Here is a 17,996-nt window from a genome sequence, read left to right as displayed (position 1 = left end):
ATATCCGAAGCTAAACTCAATTTAATACTACAATTAAACATATTTTCAAGGTTTAGAAAAGATTTCGGATACATAATATATTGAGTCTTTCAAGTTTTACACTTTCTTTACGTTTAGAAAACATTACTGCCCTCCGAAAGTGGTTATAAGTCGGCTGCGTATCAAACCGTGTTTTGACACAGATGTGCCTATACAATTGCTTTACGGGTTTAAGTAAAGGTTGTCCATGTATGCCTGTATATAAAGTTCCAGTATATATATCCCGCTGTTACTATAAATGGACAGGACGGGAGAGGTTTGCTTGGAACATACTATTGCGGTCAGAGGGACGGTTACTGTCCCGCTAACTCACTTTGCTTGGGGGAAACGTTCCCTGAAGCCAGGCGGCATCTTAACGGTGCTGGATGTGAAATTCCGGATGAAATGTCGCTAATATCAGTTCGTCGCCGTGAATGTGTATTTACCGCGTATTTACTAGTGCTGTGTGAGGCTGCACCAGACAGACCAGCTCCGACCCCTGCCACCGGCATGTGGTATAGTCCCTATCGCAGGGTGGGGGAGTTGTGTGGGAGAGGGGCATAGATTCAGTCTAAGCACGGAAAGGGAAACGGGCGAGAAACATGACTCGAATTCGCCCCTGTGAAGGTTTCCACCTCGAAGGAATAAAAAAACTCCCCCATATGTGAGAAGGATAAGTGTAGGAGTGCATTAAGTGTCAGAAAAAGAGAGCGGAAGCAGACGGAAGAAGAGCTCCGTCAAGAGGCAATCAAAGGCGTCTGACAGCAAGCTCAGGAACTCCGGATTTGATTTCTTTTGTTTACTTGCAGGAGACTCTGAAATTTTGGTTCGTTGCCGTTTAGACGCTGTTTGTGATTTTACGTGAGTGCAATTACCTCAGAAGATCGTGGATCGCGTTCTGCTTTTGTAAACCGAGGACAATATCAGAGTGTCGGGAGTACAGCGCGGGCCTCGGAGGCTTGTTTTGTGCATTTCTTCAACCCAGAGAAACATTTGGTATCTGACCCCATACACTGGATATAAACTTTTCTCTCCCCCATCTCTGCCCCAGTTTTACCCCAAGGGAAAGGGGTGTGCTATTGAGGAGCAAGTGCTGTGCTTGTAATGGTACTTTGTTGCTGCAAACAGTCCTGTTGGCTCGTGACTGTGGAAATCCAGGTGGAGGAACTTTCTCTGGAGCTACGCCTCTCTGTGAAATCAACAAGTTGCATTGGATTGGTTTCCTTACATGTGCTTATGCAACTACTTTTCGTTACAGAGGTATCCCGTACAGTATTAGGGAATTATATCGCTGCCTGGTTCATAAAAGGGCTCATTTTCACCCTGGCAGAGGCCAGCAACATTCTGCTGTAGGCGTGTGAAGGGGAGCTCAGTGAGCGGACACACAGGCTCTGTGGAGCTGTGGCTCTACAGCCTCTGTGACCGTGCCAGTGCAGGGCGGTTTGTGCCACTGGATTAATCTGAGTGATAACATCACTCTTCACTGCCCTACTCTGTCCTGTGACGAGTCCCCCAGAAAGCGCCAGTAATTGGAGCTATTTTTAGTTTAAGGGATGGGGTAAAAGCAGGCAGCTGGAAACCCAACCTCCCCTCCACCTCCTTCTTTTCCACCCCATCTATCACACTGCCTCGCTCAGCCCACCTGGCAGTATGCTGGGTGAGCCTGGTTAGCACAGACTTGACTTACATCAAGGTAATGTGTGTTACAAGCAGTCTGGAGGAATAACCACAATTGGATAAACGTATTCTGCTTCATGATAGGAAATCTGTTGGACACATACTGACCATGTAGTCTTGTAATCTTGAAATACTAGCAGTCCTGAATTCCACTGGTTAAGGTTGCACTGAACACAAACACTGTTCTGGATTACTACTAAGAAGATGGCTAAAGAACTAGCTGTGTACTTTTGGTTAAACCTGCCCTGGACTAAGTGAACCCATCAAAAGCAAGTGGAGTCTATGCCTTTAGCCCTGGGACATATAGCTCAAACTCTTAATCAGAGTAACTATATCTGAAGAAAGGCCTATTTTTGACTACCTAAAAGATCAGTCACCAGCGAACTGGAGTGGTACAGACCTCTAGCGCACAGAAAGAATGCATGAAACTGCCGAAACCAACGTAACAAAAAACTAACCTGACTAACCAAATATTCTATTTCCCTCTACTCCCCAGAATATATATGTAGAATGAGAGATCTATATCTATAGTGCAACTCCACAGAAGATAGAGTTTGCATCCTTTATATTTTTACTTCAAAGAGACAAGCTGCCTGTACACCAGTTGGTTGCCTTAGAAACCACAGTCACAAAAGAATTAAAAAAAAAAAAAAATAGCCAGAGAGGACGGTGCCTTTTGATTGGTTGGTCGGTTTCCCACCATTTCAAGATTCATCGTTTTTTTTTTTAATTGGATGTAAACTGTTGAAGTGAACTCTGGGATTGAAAACACCCCTGATGACAGTTACCTGACTGCCCGAACCCCCACACAAGCTCCGCCTATCTGTCAGTACGTTTTGATTGACAGTATTTCTCTGCTGGATTGAACATTTGCCAAGCTTTTCCATGGTTGTCACGTCATCATCCGTGGAAGACAAGACTGTGCCCACATGCAGGATGGTCCAGTCAGAACCTTGGATCACCTCAGCCCTGCTTCGGAAGAACAAGAGTTAGTACAACACACAAAAACACACACCATTCCACTGATTTAAAAAAAAAAAAAAAAAAACGTGAACTTTGTCTTCCTGCCACAATAACAATTGTGCGAGTCCATTGTCGTGCTATGCTGATCTCCATTTGTGTGTCTGTGAATGTGTTATTCCAGCTACTTGTACTTTCCAACAGTCACTACAGGCCAAACACTTTGCAGTTAGTGTGTCCCGGTGGTAGTTTGTGTATGTACTGTGTCAGTACGGTAACATGTTGCTGTAATGCTGTGTGTGTCAGCATGTGTTAGCCTCATATTGTGGCTGCTGAATAGGTCTACACTCCACACCCTAGTGAGTGGACTAAATAATCCAAGCATGGTCTGAAAGTGGTCCACATGAAAGTGCACCAGATTGTCTTTCAATGTTTGTCTGACCAGTGGTCTTTGCTGTGCTCACATAGAGACTGATTTAAACTACTCACTGTGTTTAATTTTGAAAAAAAGTACTGGCCTGACTGGAAACTCAGTTTGAAAACAACTGTTCTTCATAATTTTTCAGTTAAGCTTTTGACTATTTATATGTTTTGATTAAATATTGTTCTAAAAGCCTGCCTAATCCAAATTTATTTGTAACTGCTTTTGCAAATCTTTTAGTGTCGTTTTTAAGCTCTAATTGCACTCTCTTGAAGTGCAAATCCACAGACAGGAAGAATGAATGGATTCAAATAATACAGAATTCTTCAATTAGCTTCTGAGTGTGCGGACTGTGACCTGATGTTGAAGAGAACATTTAGAACTTCAGGCTAGACCAGTGGCCAACAGAGGATGGGCTGATGTGGTAAATATTCACATAGGTTTGTCATAACTTGGTTGAAGGCGTAAGCTGTCAGTATTTTAGTATTTTTATGCTTTTTTCTTATTTATTTACATGTGCAATAAGTAAAAGAAATCCAGTTGGAGGTAGCGGGTTTGTAAGACTTTCCTCGGTGGCAAGTGCAAGTAGTTTTTGTTTGTGTTTATCTTGGCTAACAAAATCTACATTGTCTACAACAATGCAATAGCAGATGTTCACATAAAGTGCTGTTGTGAATGATCTTCTGTTTATGTCTGCGAGAGAAAAACTGAGGAAAAGGCATGCTTGATGTATTGTTCTACTCTTGCCAAATGCTCCACAGTTGACTGGATGCAACTTGCAGTGGTTTACAGAATCCTGGTTTAGATTAAATTAACCAAAGCTTACTCTTGTCCTTATTTGCCCCGTTGGAACTCTGATTACTTTGTTGTTACTGGTTGAATCCCTCTGTTGGTCTGTGTATGTCTGATGTGATTTATTGAAGGCATTAGTCTGATTTAGTGATTCTCAACAACTTGCTTCTGCTACAACCACGTCTTACTTGTTTTATGGGCTGTAAAGCTGTAACAAAATGAGAAATCTTTGACACCCTGGGTGTCCTTTGTTGGCAATGTTTGTGGATTTTCATAATAAATCTACGTGCACAGAACAACTTTCCATACAAATAATTAGCAGTCGCGATGTGTACCAGTAGTCCTACATGATCAAACGTGCCAATTATCATGTCTTAGACCTACTGTAAATAAAGGCATGTCTGCCTTTGGGTTGGGTTGTGTTGAAAACGTACCTTAGAGAGGAGTGAAGCTCCACAGCAAATACATTGAAAACTAATGTGGCTCTCCGTTTACACTGAACGTGGATCATGATTTTTATCAGTGAATTGAACCTGTCAGAAAGAGCTTGTAAATGAGTTACCTGATCTGATACCTGAACACTAACCTGTGATATGTTTAAGTTGGATTCATCCCATTACTTAGTTGTTGTATTTACATAGATTAGACAGTTGTGGCTTTCCAACCTTCAAAAAATATGCACTCCACCACCTTCAGTAAACAAATTAATGCAGACCAGAGAAGTTATTTATTGTCTTACTGTCAGCATTGTTTGCAAACACATTGCGTTTCAGTCCTTTTTCACTATAGCTGCTTTATGTTGCAGAGTTGGTGACAGGTTAGATGAAGTGAATGATACAGTGAACATAATATCAGTGCATTTTGTCTTTCTGCACTGCTGTTCACCATGACAAAGAGACTGACAGATTGTCTGACTTGAGATATTTAGTGTTGGTGAAATAAGTTTGAGCCATTTTAGAGAGATGTAGATCCATCATATCACATTGTCTTCATGAGCAGACGGTGCTTCCCAAGTTCATAGAATTAGATTTGGATGTAATGCAAATAGTATCACATGTATCATTCAATAACAATTGTTTTTTTTTTTTCTCACCAGTGTTTGTAGCAAGCGTGGCATATACGTGATTGTATTTTCTGATTTGAAAATTACTTTTTAGCATCAGATAATATTTTGATCAGTTTTTCAGTCAGTCTGTTGAATTCGCTGACTGCAAGTCAGATTTAGTGAAAAAAAAAAAACATCATAGTTCATTCCAACATTTCTGTCATCCTCTGAGGGTCGATTATTTTAAATAATTTCTAATTCTACAATTCTTGACAGGCTCTCAGGCTCAACTGGAAAACTTTTTTTTTTTTTCCTTTTCGGTACCTGACATTTGATTTTGCTTGTTTTCTATGAAACGGACAGATACTAGTCATCTATGTGGACCTTTTTAGTCCTAATTAGTCACCCTCACTTAAGCCTCTTTTAGACACGCGCTCTTTTCCTTTAATCTGACAGCAAATTAAATGTGTTGACTTCATGTCTGGTCACTTTTTCGTAAAAGTCTTAACAGCAGTTTTAGTAGGTGACGCCTAGTACAAATTACAAAGAAAAGTCTTAACTGCACCCAGTAACAATAACAGAAAGACACATACTTTAAGTTGTGCAAAGTGACGAGGGAAAGGCTTTTCCTACATGTAAGCGCTGATACTCATCCAAAAAGCACCACATGAATGGCTTTCCTATGACTTTATTTAATACCTGCAGCCTCCAAAGCAGCAGAGCCGGGTAGCAGCACCAGTAACTTCATCAGTTGCTTGTATTTATAAACTTTTCCCAACATGGAGACAGGATCAGTCGGGGTCAGGATGGAGCGGCAGGTCACACTGTGTGCTTTACTTCACATCAAACAGGTGAGCTCGAACATCATGGTTGAGTTTGTTGCCACCAGCTGCTTCAGAGCTGACACACTGCTTGACAACTTCAGGCTCCAATTCTTGAAGTCACCAGCAACCTTTTGGTCTTCTGTTGATGCTGGTCCCATTTGAGTTGGTGCAGTGTACAGTAGAGGTGACATATTATGGTCTGATAATTGGTTACAAGTAGTTGAACATCAAAACTAAAGGATTGATCTTCTTGGAGTTTGCCTTGGATACTTTTTAGTACAAGTATCTTGTGTTCTATTGCAAATGTATGTCGGTTCCAAATATCAGTTATTAGTCTCTTTTGTTAACTGCTAATAATTGGTAATGGCCCTAAAAGAACACATCAGTCTGGTTTTTGACACATTTAGAGATTTTTTCTCCTCCTTCTTTGTTGTTGTGTATGGTGTGCCTTCAGAATCACTTTTGGGACTAGTTGTGTTCGTGAAGAAATGCTTTTCTCAGAGTCGTATCATTTATAGAATGAAATCTCCTAACTTAGCATCACTAAGCATCATTCTCTTTAGGCTCTGAGACCACCACAGTATGGCATCGTTTAATTTGAAAAAACTGCATCTGTGACTCTACAAATGTCTGTGTCATTTGGTGACAGAACATTATTTTTTTTTAAAAACTGTTCCTGCCATCAACTGGTTTCCAGTGGTGACATGTCCAGTTTAAAAGTTTTGCACGTCATACTACAAGACGTGTAGTCTCGGGTTACATTTTAGAGACTATCTTACATGCATCTGTTCTCTAAATATTAGGATTTACTTGTCAATGGACAAGCTTCTACAGACTCTAAAGAGCTCAGCTTCTAGACCTTCTAATCAAAGTTAAGCGGCATCAACAACATCTCACGAGACATTCCACGAAAGTGATGCTGTCACAGGAAAATAAAACTGCACACTGTTCTATTGTCTCGTATTTTCATCATACATGCTCATATCTTATCCATCCATTATCTATATATCGCTTAATCCTCTTTAGGGTCGCGGGTGGGGGGGCTGGAGCCTATCCCAGCTGATTTAGGGTGAAGGCAGGGTGCTCTCATATCAGAGCAGACGCCTGCCACCAAATCTGGCACTGGTGCTAAAACCAGTGAAATGTTGATCTTAAGCCATGTCTCTTGTTCTGATCAGATTTAAGCCTTGATCACACAGATGTTGGCAACTGTTTAACTAAGTGTCCCCTCCTTCGGTTTTAGAAATAGTAGTCTACATGTAGAGGTCTTCTCTGAAGCGTGGTTGGATCCATTCTTGGATGTTTCAGTGATGCTGACGGGTTATTGTGGTCTATTAATGACAGCGAGTGGTTATTCTTCTCTGCCATACCTAGTGCCATTATACACCAAGATCGATAACGTGGTATGTTACTTTTCTGCTGGAAAGCTTTTGTCCAGCTGGTCCTGGGAGAAAGTTACTCTTGTCTTTCTGTCTAGTGACTGTTACTGAGTAGTTGCTATGAATGAGATCTGTGTCTTGTCGTTCCAACTGTCCACATAGTTTTAAAGAGACACTGGCCAGTAGCTGTGTTGTTGTCTGAACCTGCTCTCACGTTTAAATGTAAGTGAATTCATTACAGTTAGAGAGTGACGGGTGTGTGTGTGTGTGTCTCAGAATCCCTCACTCTAACTGTAATAAATTCCCTTTTAGAGTTGAAATGCTTTTTAAGGAGAACTATACGTTGAAAATATTGCAACCAAGTGTGATCTTGTGACTTTTAATTGTTTTAAGCTCCTCGTTCTCTGTTGCCCTTTTGTTAGGTACACATATCGAAAACTAATTCAACATAATAGGGCAGACCAGCAATAAACTATACGTTCATAATTTGGAAAATGTTTAGGTTTCATTGAAGCTGTTTTGAAAAGGTATTGATTAAATTGTATGCTAATATGAGAGACACTAGTTAAAGTGCTGGTGAATTATATCGTATATACAGAAAAATGTCTCTGTTATGTTTTCCATCAGAAACACCTCTCTGTATTGGGCAATACAATTCTGCAGCACTGCAAGAGACAGCATCGTACACGTTTACAAAACTGAGTCACCATTTCAGCCAAAGCTACTTAATATAATGCAGCTGCTACATGTTAAAGATTGTTTATTACTCTGCGTTTATTCAAGCGAGTCTCGCCTGATAGACTGGCAGCCTAGTCCACATTATGGTCGGATAACCCTGATGTTATTTCTATCAGGTGTATCACATAAGCACATATTGCATGTCAGTCAATAAGTAATCAAAGTTGTGTGCCTATTTGTTAGTTTTATCATTTTCAAAACATGAAAAGTTTTGCGACTGTATATTTTACAGTTGCGATGCTGTCACATTGACGAAATCTACAAAGCAGACACCTGCTCCAAACCATCTTAGTGGTTGTTCCTGCTACTCAGGATGTGCGTGATTAGTTGACTAAATGATTGAATGTTGCTATTTTTGCTCAACGTCGCCCAAAATACTGGTCAGGTAAAGTGATTGTTAATATTTTATTGCTGTGCAACGCTGGTTAGCTGTTTTACCTAAGATGTTATGCAGCAGGCTACCAGTGGATGGACCACTGCCCCAGCAGATCCCCCTCCCACCACACTCATGTCTGCTTGGTGTGAACCAGTACGGTGAAAAGTGGGACTGATGACATAAAACCTGTGCATTCTGGTAGTGTTTTGATTTAGTAAATGAAATAAGGTTGAACATCAACTGTTTCAGAATGAACTTTCAGAATGTTAAACCACATTCAGTACAGAAGTGTAGACATTGACCTAAATGTTTTTTGTTAATTGTTGTTTAATGAATTGCTGCAGTTTGTAGGGCGACATGCCATGTTCAGATGCCTCACCATACATTTCACCGGCCTTTAGAATATGTTTGGATATTGAAGATAGTGATTCACGGTTTCAGATGGTTTGTAAATAACTATCTGCAATATTTTTTCATGCTGTGTTTCATTATATTGTTAAATTGTGCTTAATTTTGAAGGGTGTCTGAGTCTTTTCTTATTTCGATGCTAGTCTAGTAGTTTAATTTTAAATTTCTTGTGAACACTTGTGGACTGATTCTGGAGAAAGATTGTTGATATTTAGCTAATTAGTATTTTACAGTGCTAGAATGGGCTCATGGCTGTGGCCAGATGTTACAACCTTACTGGTTATACATGGAGGATGCAGTGACCATCTTAAGCCCAACAGTGCTGGGTTCTGTAAGCACTGCAGACTGGAAATGGCTGATCTCACCAGTACAACTGCACAAGTACTTGAAGGAAAACCATCTCAGAGCACTTTTTCAAGACTGCAGCAAAAGACCAGATCGGCCAATATGCTTGTTGTCGCCACTAAAGTATGATGTAGGTTGCTAACGTGACGACTGTAGTATTCAGTTAAAAACTCATTTTCTAAATGTTTCTTCATTGCCACCATTGAAAAGCTCATTTCTGCACCACTGCTGTTATGGTAACGTAACGTTACACTGTGGGTCATGAAACGTTGTTATTCAGACGTTTTATATTTTGTGTTTACTTAAACAGTCCAGAAAATGGTTGAAACTAGTATTACGTACTAACATTTTGGAAATGATTTCAATTATTTTCCTTGCCACACAGTGACGCAAAAATACTTTTTCCAATGATTATTTTATTTGCATATCACTGTAGAAATAACTTTAGGATTTAAGTCAAGTAGCCTTCGTAAGTAAAAATGCTGATTGTATGATGTACATTATTTAAATTATTATACATGTCCTTTTAAATGTGTGATCCAGTATTTTCTGATCTGGCGGACAGGGAATGCCAGTGTTATGAACACCACAACACAATAACTATGTGGAAATTAAATGATGATGATTAGATTATTTAAATAAAAGTTGAAATAATAATCAGACAAGTTTTTTACTTTAAAAAAAATGCAATAATAATCAAGTTATTAAAAAAATACATACTTTGTTGGTTATATCTAACAAGGCCTCAGATGATTTTAATGTACAAATCTTTGTAACTCCATGAGGTCAACGTTGAGTGTGAAACTGTTCGCTTTAGCAGGTGGTCACTGATAAAAGCTGCAAGCAGCAATACTGGAGGCCAAGCAATCGGCTTGCTCTGAACAGGCCCTGCGCTAGTTGTTAAAACCAAACAAACTGCAATGGATGTTTTTCTACAGCTTAATACAACCCTTTTAACTATTAAGTAGCACCTGCTGTTGGAAGGTGGTTTGTGTTGGTTGACATACGATCCGAGAGCAGCAGCATGCCACTGTGATTATCTGTATATATACCACTGAACCAGGATCCAGCTCAGCATCACAAATGGTGGACCGACAGACATTCCCTTCAGCTACAACTTTAGCTTGGCGAAGAAATACTTGATGGGTGTTGCTTAAATCCTACCTAAGTTTTTTCTTGGAGGATTACTTTGTTGATTGGTCTTGACTACGTTGGACTCAAATGGAGCCTTTTCTGTGCTTGTTTTTTGTTTTCCCTATAAGTGCTTCCATGGTTATGTCAAAGTGCTGCTGTCGATATGCTGAGGGTCGAACCAAGACCAACTTTAAAAGACCAAATACTTCTAACAGCAGTGGCTGGCAGTTTTAGTATGGCTGAGTGCGCATAATATAAATATAAATATGATATGCACGTGTAGTTAAAGTTGAGCTATACTTTTCATATTAGGACATTGTGATAAATCCAAACGGTTTCCTTTAAGACCCTCTTGACCCCAAACTTGTTTAGTGTTATCTGCCTTGGACATTTGACTCTTAAGGACATATTGTGCAATTCCTGTCATTGGAGTGTACATGTGTTCCAGTGCATTTAGAACAAAATGTCAGTGGGCCACATACCAATGTTAAATGTTAGCTAACAGTGTTAAAATTATAGCTACGATGGTGACATAATGAACACGTACAGCTAACTTTAGTTTTTAAAATCTCATACTTTGACCTCCCGTCTCCGTTTTCCTTTACTGTGCAGATAACTAATACAGCCACTTTTAGGTGTGAACCCGACCTGTGGTTAGATTTAGCTCAGCGACCTCTTTGAAATAATGCCCTTTGTTTGCATTTCCTAGTTATGGTGAAAGCTGAGTATAACTGTGCTAGCCGTGCCGGTGGGTTGGGCGCAAAATCAGAGGTCGAGGAGAGATTTGGAGCAGGTGGTATAACCTGGTGTAATTACGAATTTAGAAAATAATGCAACGTATAAATGCTTTTGAATGTATGACGGTACAGCAGCCTACCGAACCATCGTGCTTTCAGTCTGCACAGTCTTGTTTTGTTGATTTCAAAACTGTGCAGAAACTCTGTTCGGACTTAACTAAAACTATTGATGTCATTTAAAAAGATATGTGTGTAGCTGAATGAAAAGACCTTTCTTCAAGGCAGCGTTGCACATCTTTTGATTCCCTGCGATGGACTCGAGTACAAACAACAGTTGGCATAGTTATATTCAATTAGCAACCTGTGAGAAGGAAGCCTTTGTTTTTGGCTATACTGTGCCGCTGTATCGCCTGGAGTGACTCCTTATTATTGCCCTCAGTATTGTTACGTCGTCGTGTAACAAGACAGCACTGATGAACAGTTGGCTGAAAAAGAGAAGATGTCTCCTACTGAAACACACTGAACAGCCATTGACTGGAGTCAGGAAGGAGGAAATATAGGAGAGAGGGATGAATGGATAAGCAGAACAGAAAACAAATTCAGAAGGAGAGAGGAAGGATGATGAAGGAAAGGGGGAGGAGAAAGTGACTGGTAGGGTGGGTTTAGTTGCTAGGGGAGAGTATGTCAGACTGTTGCTGAGAGCCAGGCCTTCTATTGGAAGCTACTTGCTTGGCAGGAGAGAAGCAGAAGAGGAGAGAGAAGAAGCTAATGAGTATTGTAGCCTGGTTGCTGAGACAGCACTGGGTTTATTTATAGAGTGCTGGTCAGCCAGCCCTTAGATACCAACAGCGAATCAGCTGACAGAAAAAGAGGGGGCTTCGACCAATGGCAGCGCAGGCAGGGGGGTGCCAGATTGAGGAAGTGCTGTGACTGCCTTTCAGTCTCTTAAAGAGATGGGGCAGATTTCTCAGTACTAGGCAAAAATTCTGTCTCTCCAGCAGTGTCATATCTGAAAGCAGGCCAGGGCCAAGACCACCACAGTCCCAGTGACATTAATTGGATTACTTTCTCTACCTTATCACACAGCAGAACACAAGTAAACACATGCAGTTCAACACAGAGGTTTAACGCTGCTCAACTGTTTTAAGGTCCACGAAAGGATCCTCATTTAGCCACAGAGCTCGTTTTTAATTCTCAGGGAGCCATTTGAAAAAAGATGTCAAGTACTGAACAGAAGAGCTCTCTGTCCTGTGTATGAAAGTTCATAGTGCTGAGGAACCTATAATTACTAAAGTTGTTCTTACATGGTCACTGAGAATGCTTCCTCTGAATTATATAACAGTTCAATAAAAAATAAATCTAATTTTACATCTATGATTTTTATTTTATTTTGACTTGCATAGATGACAGTTGTCCTTTTAGCACAGGACTTGTACAAATTGGGCTTTCCCTCCCTGTGTAAATCTGAGGTTGGAGGATAGTTCGAGCTGTTCTGACCTGTACATGTTGTAAATCTGCAAAGTAGCAGAGCCAGTGCTCACTGGACTCTCCATCAACCAAGTTGTGTGTTAAGGTTAACTGTGGTTGTACCAGAGAATAGAGAGAAAACAGCATTTCAGTGTCTGTGGTCAGCTCTAAGTACTTCAGTCGTTTGTAGCTGAATGTGTTGAGGTCATATTTTGGGGGCCAAGCAGCAAATCTGTATAGGCACCCACTGTGTTTCTACTTTTTGTCAACACATCTTCTTGTTTCTTCTGGTGCTATTGGAGCCTGGAAGTTTGGACCCCTGATTTAGGACAGTCTACTGATTCTTTTCTCCAAGTTCACCAACGCTGCCAATGGGTCAGAGTTGGAGGGGCATTATGCACACAGCTTATGAACCATGTGGTGATTTACTGAAATAAATTGAACTCCTTCAATTTAGTCGTTTGTTTACAACAACTGCATGTCGCAAAGATGGCTGCACCGAAGCATGGATTTCCCCAGAGAACATGCTGCAGCTAATAAACCTCGCCCACAATCATCTAAAGTGTGGGAGTACTTTAGTTAGAGAGCCATTAATGTGGTGCTCTGTAAGCACTGCAAACTGGAAATGGCTTAACTTTTTGTCCCCAGCAGAGTATAGACTGTTAGGATTATCAACACACACAACGTGTTCTGTTAGCAGTATCGCTTAAAATTGGTTCTCTAAATGTTTCTTCATCAGTTTCAGGTACAAGTTACTTTCTGCACCGTTCCATTATGCGCCATCTTGTTCTTTGGGCATCTTACAGGAACATTTTAAACTTAATCACTTCAGTTATTTTTCTTGCCTGGCATTTGCCAGCGATTATCTTAACTGCATGTTACTACAGTGATGAGATGAATCCAGGTCATCACATCATTTTAAATTTCACGTCAAGTGCTTAAGTAAATTTCTGATTGTGATTCTCCAGTTTGGGGAAAGCGATGCCATGACATAGTGTGATTACATTTATCTGTGTGTCCCTTCAATTTGAGGTCGAGCATTTTTCTCATTAGGCATCTGAGAAAAGGGATCTATTAGTATTATCGACATCATAACACAGCAGTGATGTGGAAATTAGACGATGATGATCAGATTAATAGCATCATTTTTACAATGATTAATTAATTAGTTGTTACATTATTAGATTAATCAATATAAAATCTTTCTCTCTCTCGCTCTCTCTGTTAACATTTTGATATCCGAACACAGTCAGTCGCTTTGGGCGACCACAGCATTTGGTCACCGACACTGAGAAGGCTTCAGGCAGCAATGTTTTGAACAAACGCTGCTCTAGTAGTGTACATCAGCACTTTCTGCTATTAGGTGTTGATTTCAGATTTTTTTGTGTCTGTAAAACGTGTTTCATATCCTGTAGAACGACAAAAAAATGAATTAGTTTTAGGTTAGAATTTTTTTTTTAATTGATTCACTCTTAAAAATATACTTACTCATTGTGGCCTTTTTAAAAGTAGAATTTAAAAACATGAAAACTAAACTATACAGTGAAATTGGAGGTTAAGTTTGGATTTTTAATTTACAGTTTACTAAACTTTAGTGAGCTCAGGGCTTCAGGAGCAGACTGTAGACGGCAGTAGTAGCGACTGTTCTTCAGGAGGAGTTCCAATGGATACTGTAAAAAATAAATAAATAAATAATAATAATAATGGTGAAATTTCAGTCAGATTTCTGAAACTATCTAAATAGCCAGATATTATTAAGATTCTCCTTTTTGTTTTATTTCATTCACATACTCTGTATCTTTTGGTAATTTGGATGAAGCATTTTTAATTTAAAGGTTTCACAACCCAAAGCCTCCACCAATGAGCAGCTGGAAAAACCTGTCCCTTAAGAATATCTAAACATCTCTCCAAACATTTTTTGCAACACTCATACCCTTAATGCTGAGGAAGATGGAGTCTGTCATCGCAAATAAAGGCAGACATACAAATATATGATGAGAATGTCAGTACTGTTAAGCGTACTCACTTTCCTTGCATTGATTTTGTACTAAAGGGCATGTATTTTTAATATAGTAAATCAAAACTGTTAGTTGAGTGTACGTACTTATGTTATATACTGTATGCATATTTTAGATAAGTCAGTGTTGTTGGAATAATTGAACCATTCACAAAATGAAAAACACAATGAACTGTTTGACAGTCTCTCCTACTGTCGCAAAATTAACATAAACAGTGTCTTCATCACTCTTCTCAGTCACGGACCAGACAGAAGAAAAGCAGCTGGGTCACTCCATGTCCATTGTAATCAAGCCATTATTATTAATTATTCAGGGAGACTAGTTGTATTCTAACCCACACGTGCCATGTTTGGTAGTTAGTTCATTTGACAAGAGAAGCTATGACAGGCGAAAGATAAGGTGAGCTTCATAACTGCTCACATATACAGGAGAGTGTGTGTGTGTGTGTGTGTGTGTGTGTGTGTGTCAATAGTCATCTATCATACTGTTGTGCCAACTACCAGCTGTAGTTCTTGGAGTGTGTCTGGCCAACATCAGCAGCTGACTGAGCATGCTGAACTAGCATTCAGAGAAATTATTTGTAAAGAGCATTCGGATTGGCTCTGTAGCGCAGATTTGTCCTAATTTTGACCGAAACATTTTCCTATTTCCTTACCATAGCATGTAACAACACAGGTTGACACAGCCACAAATGATGCAGTGCTACTTACAGTTTTATTATCAAATGATACAGACTTCATATATATTCCAGGTATATCAGATTGCTGTTTCAGGGTCATAGTGACAGTAAAACAGGATAGCTTAGTCTGTTTGTTTCTTCTTGTTCTTTGGGGTACAGGTGCTACAAATGCAACGTTTTTTTCTTTAAGTTTCAGAAAATGAAAATACTTTTCCACTTTTACTTTTTTTAACTTTAGCTGTTAATGCACATAAATGCTTTATACTGTCAATAATGAAATACCTCAAAAAAATTGTGCCATGACCTTAGATGTTCCATATGTACGTTGGCAAAACTGGTTTCACTACTCTACCCTCAAACTAGCAGCCTACACTCCACTTGGAGATCTTAAGGTTTTATCAACAGATGATTTATGATTGTTGTACCTCCATTTATTCATCCATTTTCTTCTGCTTATCCGTGGTCACAAGTTAAGCAGGTCATTCAGACCTTTACCCAGCAACGTCATTTAGCTCCTCCTGGGGAATCCCAGTGGCCAGATGGGATACGTAATCCCTCTAGAGAATTCTGGGTCTACCCCAGGGTTTCCTTCCCATCGGACGTGCCCGGAAAACCTTCAAAATGAGGCACCAGGATTTTTCCTAATCAGATACCCGAACCACCTCCTTTCAACACGAACAAGCAGAAACTGTAGTCAAAGCTCCGTCCAGGCTTCTGAGCTCCTCACCCTACCGCTAAGACTGAGCCCAACCACCGCACAGAGGAAACTTACTCCAGTCACCTGTATTAATAACCTCATTCATTCAGTTACCACCCAGACTTCGTGACCACAGGTGATGGCTGGAACATAGATCAACCAGTAGTTTGGTAGCCTTGCCTTTCGTCTCAGCTCCCTTTTACATGGCAGCCCGGTACAACACCCGCATTAGTGCTGATGCTGGACCAAGCCTTATGTCCATCTCATGCTCCATTTTTCCATCACTTGTGATTAGATAGGTCAACTCCTTCACTTGAAGCAGCTCCCCAACTCTCCCCCCTACCCAGGGAAAGCAATCCACCAGGTTCCAGATTCTTGTAACTGTCTTGATTCATTTCTTGTATATTGTGACATGAGCTTCTGTCTGCAAATTGTGTTCTTGTTAGTGTTTCTTGCTCACAGATCTGTCTTGAAAATGAGATTCTTATCTCAGTGAGTCTGCCCAGTTAAATGAAGATCAAATAGAAAAAAGAGAAATATCTACCAGACAGTTAAGTTACATTTAACAAAATCACATAATTTTTTTTTTTTGTTTGTTTTTTTTTTTTTATTCAGCAAATTTTTGGTTACAGACTGAAACATCCAGTATTCGTCAGTTCCTAACTTGAACTACTTCTGTGGGTCATTTCAGAAGAAGAACAGAAGATCTACTGCTGCACAGAAAGTTTTTTTTAAGTGAAGACGCTAAAGAAAAACTTCCAAATCGTCCCGTTTCTCCAATAGAATATATACAGCGGATAATACTGTATTTACAGCCAATGTGGAACGTAATAATTAGCGGCCGTGTTGTGATGAACATGCCGCCTCTGAATTGTTGTGGTGCAAAAACAGCAGTTGCTTTGTGATGTACCAAAGATGGAAGCGAGGAAACAGATTAGAATGTTTGGGTTTCCCCTCCAGTCATTTCTCTCTCTCTCTCTCTCCTCAGGTGTAAGCAGCTCAGGATGCCCGCCCACCTCCTCCTCCTCCTCCTCCTCCTCCTCCTCCTCCTCCACTGCCCAGGGCTTCTCCCTCGCTGAGCCAGCCATGACCAGCCAGCACACACATACACACCCCTCCTTCAGCTCCATCCACTCCATGGCCGAACAGCAGCAGGTAACTCACGCACAGCGTTGCAGCCGTCCTGCCACACACGCCTGCAGCACAGTGACCGTTTTATAGGTCACCTGTTTTCATTCATTTTCTATATAAATTAAAACAATATTTGCTTTGTGTAGCCACTGAAAGTGACGATACTCCCACGAGATCATTTATTTCAAAAGTGTGTGTGTTATTGCATTGTAATGAAGAGACTGATAAAGAGAACTTTAGTAAAAGCACCTTGACTTCTTCATTTGGTTCTTGAAGAAATTTCACGTCTCATCCAAGAGACCTCTTCTGTTCTGAACGTAAAGTTATTTTCATTATTAACAATCTCACAACTTCAAAGAGTCAAGTGGAACAATTGCAAGTTGTGTGTTCCTGTCTGCTGCCTCTGTAGCCACTGTATTCTTTACATGAAGCTGTAGTGTGAACTAAATAAATGCATATCTGAAGATTTATAGGCTGGACATCCGACTGTGGGACCTTTTTACATGAAAGCGTGGGTCTCAAAAATGTCTTATCTCAGTGAAAAAAATGCACTAAAGTTGAACAATACTTAAAGTGCTTGGAAAGACAAGGCAAAAGTGAAAATTCAATTAAAGTTATACTTCCAAATTATAGCACACTGTAGATTCTGCAGCCAAACCCCCAACCCATAAGTAGAAACCCAGCTTACGATGCTCCTAAACAGTAGCGGTAAGGCCCGCTGGCTGTGACAAGATGTCCACTTTGACTTTTCACTGTGTATGAAAAGTAGCTGTCCTTATGTAGATGACTTACTCGGATCAATAGTAACATGAACATGAATTCCACTGAGATGTGCCTAATGTGTGAATCCCTATGAGAAAGCTTTCCAATGATCAGGTCATCAGATTAAAGAAAGCCAGTTTTCTTCTAGATGCACTGTACCTGCGTCGCAACTTTTTATCCTCTTAAAGAAAATGTACAGGTCATGGGAGTTTCCTAACCCCATTAACATGTGATCTGTGTATCTGGAAAAGACAAATAAGAGCATTAGCCGAGCTATTCTCTGGGTGGTGCTGCAGAAGTAGGTAGTGTTCCCAGGCATTCTGAATGTGTTTGACCGAGCTGTGTTCAAGTTCTTTAGTGTTGAGTCAAGAATAATATAGTCTAGTAA

At 40.1% G+C, this 17,996-nt stretch overlaps 1 protein-coding gene across 2 annotated transcripts in view; it reads left to right on the top strand.

Moving 5' to 3' along the window:
• dyrk1b (dual-specificity tyrosine-(Y)-phosphorylation regulated kinase 1B) overlaps positions 1-17,996 on the top strand; it is a 62,375-nt gene that overhangs the window by 30,459 nt on the left and 13,920 nt on the right. The window contains exons 1-2 of one of the 2 annotated variants that reach the window (XM_008298733.1): positions 571-2,683; positions 16,704-16,870. In XM_008298733.1, coding sequence (XP_008296955.1) covers positions 2,581-2,683; positions 16,704-16,870 — 270 coding nt within the window. In that variant the 5' untranslated portion in view covers positions 571-2,580. Of the gene's footprint in view, positions 1-570; positions 2,684-16,703; positions 16,871-17,996 lie in introns of those variants that run through there. The other variant, XM_008298734.1, reaches the window with a different exon arrangement.

The sequence above is a fragment of the Stegastes partitus genome, unplaced genomic scaffold (genome assembly GCF_000690725.1).
Source record: "Stegastes partitus isolate 25-593 unplaced genomic scaffold, Stegastes_partitus-1.0.2 Scaffold1346, whole genome shotgun sequence".
Lineage (NCBI taxonomy): Eukaryota > Metazoa > Chordata > Actinopteri > Pomacentridae > Stegastes > Stegastes partitus.
This window is presented reverse-complemented; position numbering and strand designations above follow the sequence as displayed.